This window comes from Ammospiza nelsoni, chromosome 4 (assembly GCF_027579445.1).
Source record: "Ammospiza nelsoni isolate bAmmNel1 chromosome 4, bAmmNel1.pri, whole genome shotgun sequence".
In the NCBI taxonomy this organism is placed as follows: Eukaryota; Metazoa; Chordata; class Aves; order Passeriformes; family Passerellidae; genus Ammospiza; species Ammospiza nelsoni.
Genome location: NC_080636.1, coordinates 17,566,671 through 17,589,055, shown reverse-complemented (window position 1 = coordinate 17,589,055; position 22,385 = coordinate 17,566,671). Strand labels below are relative to the sequence as shown.

General features: G+C 36.9%; 1 protein-coding gene across 1 annotated transcript in view; it reads left to right on the top strand.

Annotated features, from left to right (window-relative positions):
- JAKMIP1 (janus kinase and microtubule interacting protein 1) overlaps nt 1–22,385 on the top strand; it is a 142,376-nt gene that overhangs the window by 50,774 nt on the left and 69,217 nt on the right. Inside the window, exons 3-5 of the mRNA XM_059470993.1 lie at nt 1,479–1,673; nt 14,497–14,771; nt 20,663–21,157. Of these exons, the coding sequence (XP_059326976.1) occupies nt 14,643–14,771; nt 20,663–21,157 (624 nt within the window). The 5' untranslated portion in view covers nt 1,479–1,673; nt 14,497–14,642. The remainder of the gene's footprint in view (nt 1–1,478; nt 1,674–14,496; nt 14,772–20,662; nt 21,158–22,385) is intronic.

The window sequence follows — 22,385 nt, the reverse complement described above, 5'->3', positions numbered from 1 at the left end:
TGTTTTGTGCTACTTAAATATGCCAACTAAGCTGTTTCAGCACTTTGATCTTCTGCCATGATCTGGCCCTAGCTATACTTTCATCCTTTTCAAAGTATTCTATCACAGCAGTGAATTTGGCCCTAAGGAAATGAGTGTGCAGATTTCCTTTCTCCATTAAACACTACCTAGATGCCTGTCTTTATTGAACAAATAAAGGATTATGGTTTTAAACCACTAAAAACAGAATACATGGTGTTGCCTTGAATAAACCCCTAGAGAGAAATGCAGGATTTCCCAGCAAGAGAAGTGGTTTTGAAATTATGTATTTGGGACTGATACTCTTGGATGCAATCCTGATGTAATTTATGTGAAATATATATTTTTTGTGAAGATTTGAACATTGTACATGATAGTAGTTATATCCATCATGTTTTAGCACAGCTCATATGTGGAATTCTGTCTGGCTTCCAGCTCTCTTGCCCAAAAGGCAAAGAGTTTGACCTGTTCTGTGACGTGTCTGCCAGCTCTCTGCTTTGGAGACCCCATATGGCCATGTCTGCTTAAGACATCGCTGAAATCTGGCTTGTTCAATTCCCTTGTCAGTCTCTAACAGAAGAGAAGATTTAATACTTTTAGCTGGAACACTTGGTACTTTTTTTCTTTTTTTCACTCTGCTGTGAAAGGTGGAGTTAAAGGTGTTTAGAGACACTAGGAAAACTGAGGTAAATGATACTCATTAAGGAACTTGTATTGCTTTCAGTCATAAAGCTTTCAGCGTGATATTTTCCATGAAGATACCCCGTAATGATAATTTTATTTCTATAGTTTTCTGTGCATGGGAAATACCAATTCAAATTAACATGCTGTGAACATCGACAAGAAAGTCAAATGCTTCTGTTGTTTCCCCTTGTGATCAAAGTACATTGCAGTATTAAAAAGAAATATGAAATAAGACAATATCAAGGCCCCGTCCATTGTCTTTTGATTGTTTGTTTTCAGAAAGGAAATTGTGATAATTGCCTTCAAAAATGGTACTAATTTCTAAAATTTAGGCTTTTCCTCCTTTCAATATGACACATGATAGCTCCCTTATGTTGGTATACTCTTGGTATTTATAAAGATTCATGGCAGTGGACAATCCGTACATGACAATTTATAGGTGGCCACCATGACCATTTTGGTATCCCAAAACCCAATAACTTGTGTTGAAATGGAATACAAATTTAGTGTTAGCTAGACAGAGGTAACATTCTGGATTGACCTCATCTAGTTGCCAAGGAGCTTAGCAGCTTCAATGCTGCTTTCACTGAGGGCTATCTAGGAAAGGCCACCATTCCTTATCTGTTCTTAATGGAGAGAAGATGCCACACTTGCAATTTCACAGATACCTTATTCTGCTGCATTTTGTTACCCCGTGTAAATAAATTTCCATTGCATTGCTATCATCAAAGCTTTTAATGAAATCTGATTTGTATTAAATCTCGTTTGTTTAACAGATGATGTCACTAATACTGCTCTGGAAGCCCTCCTTGGTGGTGAAAAGGAGAACGTTCCAACAGGACTAGGAGCTGTGGTGTGGAAAATCCCAGAACAAAGCAAGCTTGAGACTCAGCTGCTGGTGCTGCTCAGTCTTCACCTCTTTAAATTAAAATCAAACACAACTTCCTCAGAAAGCTGTGGACAAGAGAAAGGTACTGTGTATTGCCAGCATGTTGGTTGGGTAGGAAGAGAATAAATCTGCCATACAGAGATGATGCTATCATTTTATTAGAGACAATATCATTTGAAGCCTCAAGTTTGAGGCTCTTTTTGTACTGAGAGAGACTTCTAAACACAACCAGATTTCACAGGCAATAAAATAAACCAAATCTGTATGAAGCTTTTGTCTTTTTGAGGTGCTTTCATTCTCTTTATAGAGAAGTTTTATGGATTCACTGAACAGATTCTTGATATAAATATTTTCTCACTTGTGATTTCTTTTCTTTATTATTTTTTAAGTTGTTTCCCCACCACCACCACCCATGGCATCTAAGATGTGCAGTACAGAAGGGTGCTTAGTGTCCTGTATTTATCATATGCTTGCTAACTTGAGCGCTGTGTTGCCTCACCTGTATTTGTCACCATTAGTAAAGAAGAAAGGCTTGAGTTGCTTTGGTCTCACTCAGGAGAGCTAAGCTCCTTTGACAGACTTTCCCAACCTTCTGCTGAGTTTTATGTGTTTATAATGTGTGCATGCCTGGGTATTCAGCAGGCAGATATGCATGCCACGCATAAACCCCAGCAAAATATTTTGTTTTCTTCAAGGATCTGGTATCTGAAATTACCTGTTCCTCCCCTTACAGAAGTGTGGTAAGGATGACAGTTTAACTCCACGCCCAATTTTTGGTATTTTCATCTTGTGGTAGTCCTGCAGTGATGACAGAGTAATTAGGCTTAGAAACATTAGGAAATAGTAAACCCCTGCTCTGTGTAACTGCTCTTTCTGCAGCAAAATGCTGTTGATCCCTAGAAAAAGACATTTTTATCGAGAAAGATATTGAGAATATAATTGAGGTTTGCCAGGAAACTATAGTACAGAAAGAAAACAAAAGCAGCAGTAACCCAGGAAACATTCTTTCCCAATGGCTATTTTTTAGTTTGCATATTGAAATTGTTGCTTCTTTGCTATTCACAAACTTTGCTTGATTTGAAATATACCTTTTTATATTTCATGTACTGCATGGTAAATTCTTCCTTCTCTGAATAGAAAAGTATGACACTAAATAAGACAAGTGCTGTGGGAACTGACAGCTGTAGAATGCATGATTGTTAATAAAAAAGTCATGAAGGAAAGAATAAAGTAAAAAAATATAGGATATAAAATGAGTCTTAGGGTCAATCTGTTTTCTATGACGCTCAAATACAGCTACTGTTTCATTGTAGTATCTTTCATTTTAACACTTTACAGAATTTCATTAAAGTGTAGTCATTATAAAGAAACAAAGTGAAAAAGATTGTCTAAAATAATTTAATATTTGCTAATGGAATTAACTTTTATAGAGAATAATTATTTTCATTTGTAATTTCTAATTTGTAACTAAATTTTTTGGGGGGGTAACAGATAAACTGATGTGACTACTAAAGTCTCTCTTCTGTACCTAGGAGGGTAGTTCATCTTCTTCTTCTGACTGGATTTAACACTTCATGGTAAATGCATGAGAAACTTCAGTTATAGATTTGTCTAAAAAGATTATTTACACATGTACTTAATCATAACAGAAAGTTATTGTTGCTGATTTTAGAAAGAATTAAAGTGCTGAACTCTAAACCTAGCTGATGGATATTATCACTTGGCTTTCTATGAAGGTAAATGTATTTTAATTTTTAAATTTCAAAAGGATGCTCTTTAAAGATTATTATCCCCCTGTTGTCCTTTAGACTGCTCTGTTCCTGTATATCCAGAGAGTGGAACACAGATTAAAAGTTTATTTAGACTTAATAGTTTGTTTAGCTGACTCATCTGATAAAGATGAAGTGTTCTAAACATGAGTCTTCAACAGCCAGTGTGTTTTGGAAAGTGATTTCATCATGTGCCAATTATCTTTCCTAACAGTTGGAACTAGCTGATGAAAATTTGCACAGTGGGTTTTCATCTTCTGCATTGCTTATGCACATTTTCCCAATGCTATGGGAAAAAAATCTTGCCTATGTGGTCCCTGTTTTTCTTTTTGATTGTATTTCTTGCATGTCAATGTCTTGTTATTTGTCTAGACTATTCCTGATCTGTTCCCAGTGTCTCCTCAGGCTGGAAGTGCAAACCCAAGCATTCATGCAGGAATGGTGCTGCTATATCATGCTGCTCTCATGCAGCTGTGAGCTGGCACTTTGCTTTAGAGAATGGCTGGCTGCTTCTGTGAAAATTTAGGATTGCTGCAGCATGCCTGCCCTGCAATGGGGCCAGGCACATTTTTTTAAGTGGCTCTTTCTTTTGCTGACTGATCATGAAATCTATCAAAGATTGATATTTTCCTTCTTTCTCTGAATACTGAAAATTAAATTGAGATAAACTTTGGTATTGCTCTCGTGTTTCTATTTTTTTCTTAACATCCTTTGAACAAACAACCTGTGCTGACTAATCCTCTATACAAATATTACTTATGTTCTCCGCCACATGATTACAGATCCATTGTTTTCCAAACACAGAAAACAAGTACTATAACATGCTTGTGTCTAAAGAGGTTTTCTTACTTGCAAATGTAACAAGGTAGTACACTTGGGTGACTGGTGGCTGTGCAGCTGCTGGCAGAATTCCCACACAGGTTTTGCCACTAGATAAGTCTGTGGTTGGTTATGGTTGTGTTGAGATAAGATAAGGGACGTTGCACTTAGTCATCTAAAAGTAATCATCTATGTGCTGAGTGTTTGCAAGAGGTCTTAAAAAGAAAACTAAACAGACTTTTCTGACACCATGGAAAATGCTCTCAAATATGTCAGGCTTGCTGTCCAGTATTAAAGCACAGCAGATCTTCAGACTTTTCTGGAGCTCCTTGTATGTTCAGAACTGAGTATGAATGGGAAAAAAAGGTATGAACTGTGAGAAGCCTGTAGCCTATGTGTTGTGCATTCAATAAACATATGTGAGAGGCCATAAACTTGACCGTTCTGAGAATTCCTTAGGATATACCAGTTTTACAGCACCTGCTGCTTTTTCTTGATAAATAGGTTCTCTCTTAGTTATGGTTGTCTTTCTTTTAGCTTTTTGTGTTTTTCTCAGCTCTTTGATTCAATTAGTTTGTAATGTCAACAGCTCCAAATGGTGTTTTGAATATTAAGTGGTTTTGATATTGGGATTTTATTACAGCAATATATGTATGCACGAGGGCAAAATCCTGTTTTATGCATAGCATTGTGTAAACAGTGATTTCTAGGAGAAAAATCTTGAAGGACAGTAAATTTAATCTCAACACCTGCAACTTATCCTTTCTGAAGGAAACCCAATCTGTGCACATCTGCACATACTACATTTATACAGTTGTGCTGCATCTTATTACAACACAAGACAAAAATGTGAGATTTTGTACTACAAGGGAGGCAAATGGTATTTGGGCATTTCAATTAACTTCCAACAATATGTGTAAGAATTAAAAATGCGTACTCTGAGGCAATGAATGGAAACATATAGCCTTCTTATTTACTGGTGAAGACTTGCGTATTTCAAAGCAAACACCTAGGAATTTTCAATTTTCAATCCTTTACAACATTGGGAAGTGTTAGTTAAGACCTTTGTGATGTTTCCAGATGTCTTTACTGCAAAAAATTAATAAGTAGTATGTGTTTGTAGTGTAGCCATTTGAATATCTATGCCCTGGGAGGGGAATAAGCGTGGTTTCACTTAAGAGCTCCTAGTTTTCACATTGTTCAGCATTTCCTCTTTCATGTGCAAGGGCAATGTACACAGGTAACATCCAAGTCTTGATTTACATGAAGCTTTTAGTTTTTCTAGTAAGGGTTTGCTATGTAGGAGGTGAAAAATTACAGTGTTATTGCCATAGCTATGATAACCTTAAAGTAAAATATTATTCGTCCTTTCACCTAAAGTTTAGGGAGATGATGTAGAAAGAGTAGTTCTTGGCAAAACCTATTTCCATATTTTTCCACCAATTCTTCATTAAGACTAAGTTTGTAAAGTCACTGCCAGCACCCTAAATTTGAGGCTTCCCTCTGCCACCTCTTCTAAGGGATGAAGGGGGAAGAGGAACAGAACTGAACACCAAGAACATCAATTAATAGCAGAAACTATTTGAAGATATTTCTACACAACCGGATTCATAGATAGGATTGCAACTGTGTCAGATTTACATGATAATACAACTTGAATAAAAATTTTTGTCTATGGTCACAGATGATTTACAGCCATTTAGACCTTCCAGAGAATAGCCTTTTTTGCAGGCACCATGGCAAGAAGGAGGTTGTGTTCTGAAGCAATGAAGCATAAGCATTTTTCATTTAACCGCTGGGACTTTTGTAAGCTTTAGGTGAAATGTCTTGGCCTCAACTTTCTGCAAAACACTGTAACCACCTTCACAATTTGCTCTCTGAAACAGTGTAGTGAAATGCAATCTTGATTCTCAGTGAAGGAGAGACATTATATAGGTAAACAGGATGTTTTCTTTGGAGTGAATAACAGATCACTTTTTAGTCCCCCTAAATGTCCAAATCAGCTATGACACCACTCAGCAGTTTGGGGTACACTGCTAGCAGTGCTGTGTCCCCATAAGCTGCATGCACAACTTGCATACTAAAGCACTCAAAGTTGTATATTCAAGTAGTCTGGTTCTGTCTAACATTATCACTAATTTAGGAAGATTTTAGGAAGCTTTATTTCCATTTGTATATATGTATGTGTGTGTGTTTGTGCACTGATGAATTTCTGAGCTTCAGAATACTTTGGGACAGTCTAATCTGGACAACAGAAAGTGTCACAGTCTGTAGTGGTGTGTCACAGAGTATTTCTGGAGTTTTATATCTACTTGCCTGCTTCCCTCTTTTTAAGGCGAACCATGACTGAATGCATCTTTTTTTTAACATTCTGAGGGACACCCTCCTTAAAATGATGATGTTGATACATGTATCTGGATAAATATAATTTATGCAACTGTTCATGGCTGCCACATTCAACTTCTACTTTCATCAGAGAGCACATTTGTATTTCTGGTGGCCAACTTGCCAACAACATTTCCAACAAGTCTGGAATGGTTTGAATCAAATTTGCTGGCAGTTAGCAGAAGGGAATTTTATTTGTAGTCTTCTCACGGTGGTGAAGCGTTCTCTATTTGTGGGTATTGGAAGATGGTTGAACAAAGAGTTTACAGTTCACAGTTTCTGTTCTGTGCTTTTCTTGTGCTTTGTCATGTTTGTCTCTGTCCTGTTTAACCAGAGAGAGAAGCAAAAGTTTGTCTCCAGGCTCTTGCTGTGTTGGTATCTAGCTGTGCTTTTCACTGCCTGTAGTTTGAAGCTATTGCCTCACTCCCTTTCAGAGAGCTGAGGGGGGAAAGAAGCTCCTGTCTGGCTGAAACACCCAGCTTAAATATTTTATCCCAGGTGATGCAGTTGCATCAGCCAGTTCCCAGAGTGACTTAAAGTCTGTTCACTGCAATGACCATTCACTCAAATAACAGTGTTTGAAATACCAGTTTTAGCTGGCTGATTATCAGAGCACTGCTGTGAGAAAGTTAACAGATCTTCCAAGGGACTTGCAGTTTTGTTGGACACTGAATTTGATTATTCCTGCAAAAATGTAGGAATTTACATTACATGTATCTAGTCTCTTATTTCATAATATTGTCCTCAGAATACATTTCTGATAGTCTTTCTGGAAGTGGAATGCCTACTTTACTGAGAGATAAGTGATTTGGTAGAGAAAATACAAGGCATCTCTGACAGAACTGTAGATGGAACCAAAATCCATCAAGCCTTAGCCTGTGTGTTGCCAATAAGGTGGTAATAATAATAATAATTATCTAGTTGGATTTGAAATGAGATTTGCATGTGGGCTTCAAGAACGCTGAAGCTGAGCAGAGTCCTTGATGCAGTAAACAAACACAAGGTTGAGGTCCTAAATTCTTGAGCAGCTTTTTGGGAATTCTATGAGTCTTCAAAATAAGGCAATAGCACTGCCAATTTTGTAGGGTATATCCTTGCTTTGATCTCAGGAACTGAGGAACTTGACTTAAAAAATGGACCATGATGGGAAATTTGGAAAAAATGCAGCGTGTTCTTTTGTCAGTCTTCCTGTATTACTGGACTAGGCTGATACCTTCATTTTGGCTAAGAATCCTGATTTTAATGAGAAGTTGTGTAGAAGTTGAGCCATCCCTTGGTGGGTGAAGAAGTTTTGTAATTCTTTGTTTGTGCTGACTGATGGGCTGGTGCTGCTCTGCACAGAGCTGTGTGACTCTGCTGTGCTGGAGCAGTGGGGTGAGGGTGTGACGAGCTGTCTGGCACAGCATGAGGCAGCTTACAGACATAGTAAAGGTGGTCAACAGCACAAAATAATTATTGAGATCAGAGACAGTGAAATGAAATCATATCCCTTCTGCTTTACTGTTCAGCTGGTAACTAATATTACATCCAGAAGCACCTTTTCTCCTCCCTACATTTGCCTGACCTCTCAAGTCTGCCCTATTGATTTACCAAATAATAAATATTCAAGATGCAGTTAACTGTTAGACAACCCCAGGGTTTCTCTCATTGAGGTTCCTCCTCTCTCTTGAGTCATCAGATTGGGAATCTGAACCTCTCCCCCTAAACCTTTCAGTTGCCTTGCACATTTTCTACACATGGTCACCCCTGAGTTTTAAATTTTTCTAGTTTCAGATTTTAGTTATTCTATATCTTTATAATAAAATAAAAATAATAATAGTGATGGTTTTAAAAAAATACTCGAAGGAAACTTCCTGCAAAAATCAGGTGAGTAGCTAAACAAAACTGGTCCAGTATAATCCAAATCCCAAATTTGACAGGCTGATTACATTTGTGGGATTTCAGTGATAGCCAGCAAAGATATTAGAATCTGTCTCTCTATTTGCCATTTATCTAGCCCTAACTGAGAAATGCTGTAACTTGCCCTTTCTTCCTCCTTCTGCTTTTACTCTTAAATGTTCAGCTTTAGTGGCCATGGTTCTGCTCCTCGCTGGGAGCACAGGGATCCCCTGCTCATACCCAGGGCACGGTGAGAAGGTGCAGAGGCTGATGCACTGTGCCAGACTGCAGCCATCAGGTCAGGTCTCCTGTCTGTGCTGGGAAGGAGGGAATTGGCCCAGAGATCAGGGGAGCAGCTCTGCCTAGAGCTGCCTCTCTCAGCTGCAGTGAACCCAGCACCCTAAAGCACTGGGCTTGTGTAACAGAGCTGAGTTGTGAAGGCTGTGGAGGGAGGGTTCTGTTTTACCATTTTTAGTTGCATTTAAACTTTGCCTTTCTGTGCTAGTGTCTCTTATTTTATGTGTGTCACAGGACTTCTCTTTGTAGCATTTTGTCTTTTAAGAGAGCTGATAGAGTGATATTAATGGTTAATGATTTGGTAAATCCTTGAAACAGTGCTATAAGTGAAATTGGGTAAATATTAATAATGTACATTCATTGAAGTCAGTGAATATTTTTTATTCACTTAAAATAAAAAAAGTCCTGTAATCAAGCACATAGCTTTCTGAGAAGGGATTCAGGTTAAGTTTTCAGTTACTCTGAGTGTATGAAAATGTTGAGTAGCAGAAGGGAGGTGCAGGATCCCTTCCCTTCCTCCTCATGCTGTGTCCTCTTTGGCTCAGACATTCCTTTTTACTTGTGATAATTCCTTTTAAACTAAGAGCTAGTTTTTGGGTTGTTTTTGGTGGGCTGTTATGTTCTTTCACTAGAATGAAGCCACTAATATGCTGGATGCTATCCAGTGGCATGGAGTAGTACCAATCAAAAATAAAAATTCAGTGTCACATGGTTGTTACTAGCATATACACACACATTTACGCATTTGTGTGTGCATAGCATCTAAATGAGTTTGATATGCTTATTCTTTTTTTTTATTTTCTTCTTTTTTTTTTTTTTTGTTTTTTTTTTTTGTTGGTGTCCAGTGACATGGGTGCATATTTTAGTTGCATATATTTTAATAGATGCACACGTCACAGGCAACCAATTCACTAAAGAGAAAATGAATACATTGGTGAAATTCATTTAGGAACTTGCCAATTAGTTCTACTAACTGCTGTATAAGGACCTGGAAGGCAGGGATTAGTGGTGAGAAGTTAAAACCTGGGTACTGATTCCTGAGGGCATTGGGAATTTGCTGAATGATGCAGTGTGACAGAATCACAGATCACCTTTGCTGAGATGCCATTGAAAAGAATATGGAAGCAATTACTAACCTGGCCTGAAGAGTTCAGTGCTTTACACATCCTGTGCTCATCCGTGGGATGTGTCACCTGCTGCGAAAATCTGAGTGTCATAAAAGCCTGACTCATGCTACACTGTAATCTCCACCAAGGAAAACTCTGTTCCACATGGCTCTGCAGGATTGTTCCTTTGAGGTCTTCTGGCCAAAAAAAGCAATGAAAAAATGCTTATAGTTTCTTGGTGATTGCTTTCTGTATAGTGTGGCCCTATAATGCATATTATTAAAGCAAGAATGGCTCAGGACTTTAGGCTGTGAATCTGAAAAAAGGAATGTGGGCTGTTATTTAATAACAAAGATGTTTCTGGTTTTATCCATCAAAAAATCAAGTGACATTTATAAAGTGTTCCACTGTAAGGAAACTCTGTATTTCCCTAAGCAGGCTGTGATTTACAGTAACCCTCAAAGGTTCTATTGTTACAGAAATAGATTTGTCTTTGTAGGGAGCTACAAAGGGGTATCAGAAAGGTGGCCCGTCTACAATATACTTAGAAAACTGTATTGATCATTTACATTTAGATTTATTGGTGGGACGAGTATTATTTTACAATCCTGTAGAGGTTCTTCTGCTTTTATCCATTCAGTCATGTTTTATTACACAGAACTGAGAGTAGAAGCAGTAAATGTAGGTCATCTGAACCTTGTGAGAAATGTGCCCTGGGCATCGGCAGCTATGAATGTTGTCTTTCCCATACAGTCACTGGGGTGGATTATCACTGTTTTTCAAAACTATAATATAGCATAGGTGAACTGCAAGTTACTTCTGAAGTTAACATTGTACCTGTGTCCACTGCATTTACTATTGTCAGATGCTATGGTAATAAAATTTGTTTTAAACTTCTTCAGGGTACAGAATTAGGCTATGTTGAGAATGTACTTATATCTCATGTTCACAAGCACAGTGAGGGTTATGGGTAGCTGCAGTAGACTTTGCAGAATTAAAAGATAAAGGTTGAAATAAAAAAAGTTGAAGTGGAATGGCGCACTATTTATGTGGGGGTGCAGTGGAGAGATGAAGAAGCTTTATTATTTCCCTCCAGTAACTGAGTTATGGCTTGGTGTTTCAGCTGAGATGACTCATTGACAAGTTCACCTTCCAAAAATTGTGCTGCAGCTGAGTAATGTTGTTGAAGTCTGAAATAGGGCTGGAATGCAGAATTTTGGTTGATATAATTTAGTAAATTTCTTGTTAATCTTGTTGTAATGTTATCCATATTTATTACTTGATGTTATGGGTTTTCTTACTTTCCCTGTTGATTACTGTTTGTTACTGAGAGACTCACTCTCTAAAGATATAATTCTCCCCATATTTTTGTGTAGTTCATACAGGATCATGTTTAAAGATTTTAATTTCTTTAAATTGACTTACTTTTCAATAGAAAATATTGGGTTCCTTTTTTTCCTTACCCTTATGTAATCAAAATTTATTGATGCTACGCTTTCACGTTTCTGCAGTAACTGATTTTTCTATTTTCTATTACGTTTTATTGATATTTACTATCTAGAATAATAATATAGTAATTCATTACAGAGTTTGAGGTCTTGTTTGATAAAACCAGGGATAGATTGAGGTGGTTATAAAAATCATCCTTTAAATCTGCTAAGCAAATAGAAGAAAAATTGGAAGTTAGGGCATTGTTCAGCTGATTGATTTTCTAGTGTGTTAAGAATTTAATGGATTTCCCAAAACATCTGCAAGATGAATCATGTTAAATATTTTGATCCTTCACAGAAAAATCCCTCAAACTATGTGTAGTTGATTCAAATTCAGTCAAATTTATTTATTTTGGTTTTTTTTCTTCAATAATAATTGCCCTTATACCTATGAAGTAAAGTCAGAAACTTGGTATATTCCAGAGACTGCTGAAAACGTGACTTGTGCTTTAGAATCCATTACTCTTTCCTATCTTTTTTTCTTGATGTGAAATATAAAAAAAATTCAAATGATTCCAAGGTTTGCAAGAAGTGTGTAGAACTCAGAGTGCAGAAATTGGCTATTTTTAGTCATGGGGTAGTTGTGGGACTGTATCCTGGTGACATCATAAATTTGCCTCTCAGCAGACATATGGGGAGTTAATAAATAGGTTGGTCGTTGAAGCATCTGCATCAGTAAAATTTTGTTAGAGTGGAATGTTTTCTCCTTCATTTCTTCTCACTGTATTTACAAGTTGTTTGGTATTTTTTGGGGTTTTTTCTTGTGCTGACCTTTATCCAAATATCAAATGTGGGAATTCAGCTAGGAGGGAATCTGGGCACTCACTGGTTCTGTGCCTTCCATTTAGGAATCAGGATGCAGTCTCTGCTCCAGCCCTTGTGTGTCTGGGCTGTGTGCCTCTCTGAGTATATAGATAGGCTTTGTGTTGCCATAGTTCCTGCTTTTGAAATAGGTAGGCTGGAAGATGTATCCAGGGAAGAGTAAAAATGGAAATTTTCTTTTTATGCCCACCAATGCAGTTTGATGGGTGGTTGTTTCCTGGTGTGGTTTTTTTGTGTGTGTTTTTTTTTTTTTTTTTGTTTGGTTTTGTTTGGCATTTTGGTTATTTCTTTTGTTTTGTTTTGTGGTTTTATATTATGTTTAGTTTGGTTGGGAGGTAGTGCTTTTGCTCCCCTTGCCACTCTCCTTCCCTCATTGCCTATAAGACAAGAGGGTGATTTTCTTCAGGTTCTGGGTATAAGCTTTTATTTTGCTTGAAAAGTACAATTTTCAAATGTTGAGAGCTAAAGGAAAAAAATTGAGAGCAACGCCTTGAGAGGTTTTTTTTAATTCTGAAGAGTACTTCAAAGAATAATGCTGAACTCTCTAGTTTTAAGGCTAATTTGAGTATTAAATGCAATTTGAGCATCGTAGAAACTCCATAATTAATAGCATGAAATTCCTTTATTAACAACAGTAATTCCTCCCATTTCTTCTACTCACCAAAGAGTTCCTTTTTTAAAAATTTACTGAGAGAATATTGCTGATTTGTTTCTCTTGAATCAACTACTATGTGTAAAATCACAATAGCACCAGTGTTTATTTGTTTTGTAAGGTAGGTCTAGTACATAACAAAATTAAAATGTATTTAAGTTCCTGGTTTTTTCATGGATTGTATATGAAAATGCTTCATATAATGAATATAAGGAACAAAAAAAAATTATTGAATAGGATAACTTGATAAATCATTATACTTCAAAGGAAGGATATCTTATATTACAAAGCAAAACAACTATTTCTCTTAAGTTACTTCAGCAAATAATTGGTGATGATCATGGTTTTTTTCAATTGCTTTTTACTAATGAAAGAACTCAATAGGAATATCATCAAACAGACTGAGACTTGGTGTCCTGAGTTCTGTTCACTTTTCATCTGATTTGGCTTATCATTCTAAGCAAGATATTTAACTCACCACCTGTTCTCCAGTGCTTGAAAAGGAGCATTAAACTGAGGTGTTCAGTTTTTCTCTACACACCTGAGGCATTAGTCACTAACCCTTTAGAAAATATGTGCTAAGGAATGCATGGGATTTTCATTCTAATACAATTTAAAAATAACTCCCCATCTGTAGTAGGTTGGAAAGAGCAGCTTATTTTTTGTCGGCAATTAGATAAAGATTTTATTGGAAATATAATACTCTATTAATGTCATGCAGTTTTAAAGTAGGAACTTTTCTGCTTTGTCAAAAATTAAAAGATAAAATTATGTGAATATTTAAAAATGTGCAGAGAACATGGATTTGGAAAGTAGTTCAGCATTGATAGCGCTTGTTCCACAGTTTGGTCTTGTGGAGCACTGGGTTATGCTTAGAGAAGAGCAGGGTGGAAAAAAATCACAGATTAAACTTCTATCCTGACTGCTCATGAAACAAAATAATCATGGGATTTCCTAATTATTTGAATTAGGGTTCTTTGTCTGCTATTGGTATTCTCCTTGAAAATTACATAAAGCTGATTTAAATAACTGAATAATTTTTAAGCTTAGAGCATACTGGGAAATGAAATTGAAGTTAAATACTTTCTTGTTTCCATTGTAGCTTTTCAAACAGTATCAGCCCTGAACATAAGCAGGTTATAGACTGGATATTTTATAAAAAATTTTAAATGTTTTTCCAGTTTTCTGATACCTTTTTAATAGATGCTGATGATGCAAAACTCGATGATAATTATGAATAATACAATTATGCATTATAACTGATACATTAGGGAGAGAAATACTTTCTTCTTACTATAGAAAATAAACGATTCCCACTGAAGCACTACCTCAATTAATTTATGGTTTTCTCTGTGCCTCTTGGGAATTCTGAGCATGGTTCTAGTCAAGTCTTGAATAAGATATAATTTCTGTTTATATGAATAAGATATAATTTCTGTTTATATGCTATAGTCATCAGAACTGTTAATACTTTTATTTCTGTGAACATCAGAATACACTGGATAGAGTTTAGAGATGGTGATATATTATGTAACTTCTTATCTGTTTCATTCAAACTCTGATACACTATGCAGTATAGTGTAATTCAAGGAAGTCCAGTGTGCTTTAAAAATGGATGTTAAGTCTGATGTTTGATTCTGCTCGATGCTGTAGCCTAATTCTGTTCCTACCACTGTGCTTCTTCCAGGCCATGAGAGACTGCTCCCATGATGGCAGAGCCTTGTATGAGGGGTTTTGTTGACCACTGCATGACTCTCAAATGCTAAAAGCAGAAAGCACTAACTGGTAGCTCAGTGTGGAGCAAACATTTTATTTTAAACTTCAAAAACAATTATGTCAAAGAAAAGTCGTGCCAAGGGAGAGAAGCCCGACATGGAGACTGAAGCCCTGCAAGCTGCTAATGAGGAGCTGAGGACTAAACTGACCAACATCCAGATAGAATTTCAGCAAGAAAAAACCAAGGTATTTGTCTCTATTTTGTGATCATTCTTTAAACAGCAGCACTGTTAGAAACCAGCTGAGTTTGATACTAAAATGTGTTAATTGTAAAAGAAAAACACGACAGAGAAGTGAAATCAGAAGAACAACTGATAAACTAAAAGTGGTGACAATTCTTTTAAATATTGTGCAAAAGGGACTAAATATACCCAAACATCCAGTCACTGAAATTTGCAATCACAGCAATACAAATGGCAATAGCTTACTGACAAGGGAGTTTTGTATTTGACCTTACTGAAAATTGTATGTTGTAAATAGAATTGTCTTCAAAACCAAATATCAGCACTTTATTCAAGGCATGCCACTTTAAATGCCTATAAAGAATATCAATTAACTGGAAACTGTCTGTGTAGGAGTCCTAATTTGATTTGCTGAGTTTGTGTGTGGCATTGCTCTGAGCTATTCAATGATGCTTCTGATTGCTGATGAAACAAATTCATCACTATTTGTCTACCTAGCATATGTTCACCTGGTATTTAGGTAATCAAGAGGGCACATAGGATTCATCAAATATTAATTCATCAAATACATTTGTATTTATGAAGATTAGCAGTTACTTTTATATATTTCTGTAGGTTGTTTAAAATATGGATAAGCCAGTAAGGCTTTTTTTATTTTGTTATTTTTTAAAATCAATTAGTGCATTTGACTTTGCACAAGGCAGTTCTGGAGAATAATCCATGTGCAGGAGGATTGATCTGTATTTGACTGGGGATACTGTGGCAAGAGTCTCAAAGACTTACCAAGTGGGGAAATATGCACTGAAAATGTGTTCTCTTTTATATAGAGGATCTTTGTTCTAGCCTTTTTTCTTTTTCTCAGTGTAAAATGTGGAACACCTGAATAAAAACATTTCTGTACATTCCAGTTTCATTAACATCTTTGTGTGATACTCAGCTTTGAAGGGTTTATTTTTTGCATTTTAATTTACAAAGTAAACACCAAAACCTATCACAAATGTAATCCTCAAATTTGTTTTTTTTTTTACAGAGGAAAAATAAATCATAAGGCCTTAATTTGTGTTTGAATGATGCAATAGGTTCAGAAAATATCAGCCAACTAAATTTGTGTTGCCTTGGAAATTTTTCTTCACAGACTAAAGCAAGAAGTCAAATCTCTTACAGGTCAGGAGTGTTGATGAATTAACAGATAAGTCAGGGGTTTTGCTGTTCACTTTCTCATCCACCTTCTCTTGCTGTTGATTGGTATAATGACAACAAATTTTAAAACAAGTTCCACAAACTACTTAAGCTTTTTAAAATTACACACCATGAAATTTAGTAGTGGCCAATACCCTTTATAACTTACAGGTCAGTAAATTGCATTATTTCACTGTTTTTAATGTCTCATTGTTTCTGCTTGGAGACTTGAGTTGATGGTAGATTACATTTACACTAGTAAATTTCTGGTTTTAGTTATCTTATTTCCTATTTTGTTCTGTAGAACTTTATATGTGGAAATGTAGATGTGAATTTTATTATGATTTTAAAAATTGCATTAAAAAGAGCACATAAAGTTATCTTATACCTTGGACAGAAGAATGAATTAAATTTGACTCATTAAATAACTCTGTTTAAAAAAAAATTACATGAACACTGGGAAGAGTTTAGCCTTGATACACTTCCAGTCTTCACCTGTAAGAGCATCAAGTTTAACTCTTGATTCAACTAAGAACGAGGTATAAGTACATGACCATGACAGCTGCAGGAATATTTTAAATAACTAGTCTTCTTACACTATATTCAGTATGGAATTTGCTCCAGCTTGGTTTCTAATTTACCTTTCTTCAGCTTTGAAATTTAATATTTTCTAGTGTATTGAGGTTGTTACTGGAGACAGAATGTGTGCTGTGCACATATGAGCGGAGAGAAATGGGTGAGCTCTCAAATGAAATCTAGGAAAGAGGAAATTACAGGCAGAGTGCTCTAAAATCCTATCAAGTGTGCACTGCAGTCTGAAGTAAATTCTGCAGTGTGTTGGAGTGCATTTCTGTGAGGATGCAGCTGGGGGAGGAGATCTTCAACCCCTCTCCCTCATCTTTGCTGTGGTGCTTGCTGTAAATCATTTAACTGGAACTGTGTAGTTTATTTCCCAGCCTACTCCCGGTCTGTGCAGCAGTTACAGGAAGCCTTGACTGACAAGATGAGTAAATCAAAGCCATAGAGATTCTTCCTGTTTAGACTGTAGTTCAAAAATAGTAATAAATCCAAGAAAAATTATTTCTTGGTATCAGAGAAGTAAAAAAACTGTACCTAGAGAATTCTAAATAAATTAAATATATTTACTGGTGTAAAAATAGGTAAGGGAGAAGTACTGAAGCTGCAAAACAGACAGCTCTGTGGCCCGTGGGATATAAACTGTATTAGGAAAGGTAACAAACTGTTGTGGGGCCAATTTATTCAATTTAATTTTCCTAAACTATTTTTTCCCTCACATATATGCCCATTTTAATGATTTATCTGAGAAGGAACCTTCTAATTGATGAGAGACACCACAAATGGAAATTAGCCTTACCGTACTTTTGCCTGAAAAATTCTGCTTTCACTGAAATAAAATTTTACCCAAGAGACATTCAAAACTTTGTACATATTTTCTTGGTACAACTTGTTTCATTGCTTGTTGATCCATGTAAAGAAATTTTTTCTGACAAGTTGCTTACTGCATGCTTATGCAATGCCTGATCCAAAATTGATATGTTTGCACATTTTTGGATGTGCATCATTGTTGATCTTGCAGGTGGTGTTCTGACCTTTGGACACATGAGTAACTTGGGTTCATTTATGCTGCCTGAGGGGTGAAGCAAAAGTTGTGGCCCTGCCTGAGTTCCCCTGTACTGTGTCTTGTTTTGGGAACACCTGCTTGCTGGCTTTGGGGGCCCTGTTGGATACAGGATGTCCTCCTGGACTGTAGGTTTGCTGCCATCTATGGAGAGCCTGGAGAAGGAAATGCATGAACTGAACAGGGATCACATACCCTCACTCTGCAAGGGAAACAGCTTTGTTGGAAAACATCCAAATGTTGGGTAATGAGTAATGAAAGGAGCTGACCAAAGCACAAAAATTTTACTTATGTTGACATGAATGAGGACAGAACTCATTCTAACTGAACTTTAAAGTCCAGTGCTATGAGCACAAGGAGCTGTAGTGAATGAGCATGGTCTTTGCAGTCAGCTCAGTGGTTTTATAAATGCTTGTGATGAGATCGATGAATATTTAGGAACAAGTATGCCAAAGTACCTATTCCCACTGAGATAGCTTTCGTCATATTAAAAACAAATAATACAAGAAAAAGTGAGACTCAGGCATATGGGAAAATGCCACACTATATTTTCATTTTATTCTTGTTCTGGAAGCCAGACAAGTACAAAACTGCACAGTGTGCAGGAGAGAGGGACTGAGGGGTGTGGGAAGGACAGATTATGGCTTTCAGAGAAGATACAACAGACAGATCTAACTTTCCATCTTCTCTGACCAAAAGCAGTAATAAGAAAAGATTTTTTAAATACCTTGAGAACTGGGATGCATTGTTGTTTTTTTTTCTGGATCATGAGGTGTAATAAGCATTTAATATGCTGTGTTTTTTGAAGGATTTTTTTTGTGGATTTTGATGGATTTCTAGAAGTTTTTTGAGGATTAAAATTCTTCTTGTTTAAATTCCTCTTACTGAAGCTTTTATGTAAAATTAGTAGTGACATATGCTAGTACTCAGTTACTCTGAGTGGTTAATATCTGTTCTCACAGACAGCATATAGGTGCATATAGGTTTTGTTTTGCTTTCCCTTACTTCAGTGAAAGATGAGAAAAATTGAGCAAGTATGCTAATTTGGTGACTCAGTGCTCCTCCAAAATGTCAAAAGCCATTTCTCATTTATTAAAAAATCTTGTAGGAAGTTAAACTCATGAATGTGTTGTATTGAAAACTGCCTTTCAGTTGTATGCTTTATGTACGATATGACTAATTTAAAATTACTGTGGTTCTGGAGGTATATTATCTGTGTTTGTAAGTGCCATTATGCAGTTTGTTTCCCTGTGTTGTCATTAGTAGGTTTCATTGCTCAATTTAATTTCAATTTTCTTGGCTCATCAGTAAGGCAATAAGTAAATAATGAGTGTTGTTTCATTTTCAAATTTATCTATAAACCAATCTGTTTACTTCTGATGGTGGATAGGTGTGTAAGTGACTTAGTTTTGTTACAGCATCATGGAATGCTATGGCTTGGAAGGGACCTTTAAAGATCATCTATTCCAGCCTCCCTGCAATGGACTCTCCTATGGAATTGGGCATCCTAATGCAAGCACTGAACATCACTGCTATCCACTGTAGGCTTGGAACTGATGTCATCCCACCAAAAAAATAATACATGGATATATCCTGCAGATAATTTCCAATAGCCAGATTTACCATTTGGGGAAGAAACCCAACCTCTGTCTCTCTTAATAAAGACACATTCTCAGAATCATCCTGGAACAGAGTGACGATAGCTATAAAATCTGTGTGTGACAGTGTCTGACTCAGATCTATTACCTTTTGAACAACTCTAATTGCAGTGATCTCCCGGGTGGTGTACAGTCAACAGTGCATCTAGGTTACTTTCATAAAAATGTATTATACCTTTCCTTCCTTTCTTGCTCCAATCTCTTCCTTTCTTTAAATCAAGGATAAGTTTGAGCTGGTTAATTTTCAAAGCTACTGTTCAAAATAAGAGGATTGTAACATTTTCTGCACCGGAAAAGTCTGCTGTCCCAGCTGTGTGAAGACCTCAGGTCAAGATGTGGTGGGTTGATCCTGACTGGACACCTATCTGATCAAGTTGCAAATCTGGCTTAATTTAGTGTAAATTAAATGCATCATATGACTACAGATCACAGCTTTGTGTTGCACAGATAGAAGCAGATGTGGCAGTGAATAACATTTTGCTGCTTGGTAGCCTCCTTTTAACATGAAGCTCCATTTGCTATGTTTGTTTGTATTGTCACTGAAGGTTAAAATACAATTTTTGAAACCTCTGCCTCTGATAGAGGTTTTGGCAGTCTCGGTAATGGGGATAGTTGAAAGATGTCACTGAAACTATGAATGATGAAATACATTATAACCTTTCTGGTATACTGCAATAGACAAGTGAGCCTTTCTCTTTTTTCCCCGTTTATTCTAAATTAACATCTAATCCCACATGGAAAAAAGCATTGCTTTCCATGCAGCCTGCTGAGCATCATTTATAATGAGGTTTCATCACAGTGGATATTACTATAATAGTCTATAACATTTTTCCACTGCTCCCTCTCCAGCCCTTAGACTCACTGGCCTATATTTTCTGAAATATCTGGGGACATGAATAGTCTCAGTTTTGGGATGAGATCTGAAGTCCATTGAGTAGACTTGGTTTTTCAAAAGGCCAATTCTTTTGGCCAATATAATAAGGACTTTCCCATTAAAATAGCTAAGGAATTAAGAAATACAAAATAAAAGTATTTCCAGCATAAACATAAAGTCTTTTCCCTGTTTGAGTGATTTTCCATTTGCTTGTAGAGCGCAGTAGAGGAGTTATGGGTGAGAATAGTCTGGTGTGGTTGGTACAGGAAATAAGGAGATAACTAGATTGTATGTTGGTCAGTTTTATTTTATTCCCAAGATCTATGAGAGCTCATTACCAGTTGCATATCCCTACAGCAGATTCCTTAACATGCACATGGCCTTTTTCCAGCCCTGCTTCTCCATTTGTTTACTGGAGAGAGGTGTGCAGTGTTTGCTTTGGAACATTCAGGATAGGTTTTTACAAACAGTTTAGAGGCAGCTTCCTTGGTGACTTTAAAAAGTGGAGTGGTGCTTGTTAATCAGTATTTTTTATTTTGTTCCAGGTGGGCAAACTGAGGGAAAAAATCCAAGAGGTTAAGCAAGAAAGGGAGCAGGAGCAGCATAAGCACACTGCCTATATTTCTGAACTGAAAGCCAAGCTCCACGAGGAGAAAATGAAGGAACTTCAGAGTGTCAGGGAGCTACTGATCCGGCAGCACGAGCAGGAGGTGGCACGAATGGTGAAAATCAAGGACGGTGAAATTCAGCGTTTGCAGTCGACAGTCAACGTGCTGCGGGACGGGGCGGCTGACAAGGTGAAGACGGCGCTGCTGAGCGAGGCGAAGGAGGAGGCTCGCAAGGCCTTCGACGGGGAACGAATGAAACTGCAGCAAGAGATCTTGGAGCTGAAATCTGGCAAAAAGCAGCTTGAAGAAGCTCTGAACAACATCATGCAGGCAGATAAGATGAAGGCTGCGGACCTGCGCACGGCTTATCAGTCCCACCAGGATGAGATCAACAGAATAAAGCGGGAGTGTGAGAGGGAGATCCGCAGGCTGGTGAGTTCCCTGAGTAATGCTGCTTATTTCAGTTTGTAGCAGGTATTGATATATTGCTGTATGTGTCCATAAATATCAAAGCAGTGATATCATCCATCAGTGCTGATTGCTACAATGGGCCACTGTTTCTCCTCCTTACAGCAAAGGTGAACCTTGGCTCTGTAGACTATCCAGCACAGCCCAAAGCTTTATGTCCCTCCAAATAGAATAAAAGTCATGCAAGAGTTTCCAGAATGAGTTTTCTCAACAGATCAAAGAAATACACTTCCCCTTCCTAGCTGTACAACTATACCCCTGGTGACCAAAAGAAGTTGGGGATTGTTCATTGGACAGTAAGAATACCTTATGAGATGGCAACATTAAATTCATGTAGAGCTTTATATTTAAATGGGAGGCACTAGTTGTGCTGAAACAAGACAGTCTCTTTGCTTCTTTTGCATCTTTATCCAGGTCATTCAGTATGAAGCACTGTTGCCCTTTCAGAATTTCTGTGTTTTTTCTATAGCAGCAGAAAAGTTAGGGCCTAGGACAGCAGGCTTTTTTCACGCTTCATAAACCCTAGGACTTCAGCACAGATGGCAGACTATGCTGTTGGTATAAAATCAAAATCCAGGCAGTATTTCCTGACAGTGGGTGCCCCAAATTATTCAGCTTTGTAAAATGTACAGAATCTAAGATGGGCTGTACACAGTTATACATTTAAAGAGATCTTCATCAAGTGACACTTCTGTTTGATATTTTCTATATGTGTGTGTATACCTAATGGCTTATCTGCACAAACTAGCAGTATGATAGCTATGCAAATAAAAAAAAAAAAAAGAAGCATAATATTTATATTATGTCAAGTAGTACAGACTTTTAATAGAATGAAACATCAGTTTCCTTAGGAAAACATCTTGTGGGCTTGAATTTGTGCAGAAATGACCTCTTATTTCTTGTATTCCTCAGGAAAAATTATGAGGACAAGCTACAAACTGTAATATCTATTTAATGCTGCTGATTTTCTGTCTGAGACAATGAAAGCTTTTAATGCAGTAAATATTTATGCTTTGAATTAATTGGAAGTCAATCCAGTCTCAGGGGTATCATTTTGTTCATTAATTAAGACCACTGCAAAGACCGACAATGCAGAGTTCCTGCAAATGTGGCTTCTTTCATATTCGGTTCTCTATTACACATGTAAAATTCTAAAATTATGGCTATGAAGTGCAGACAATTATAAAAAGTA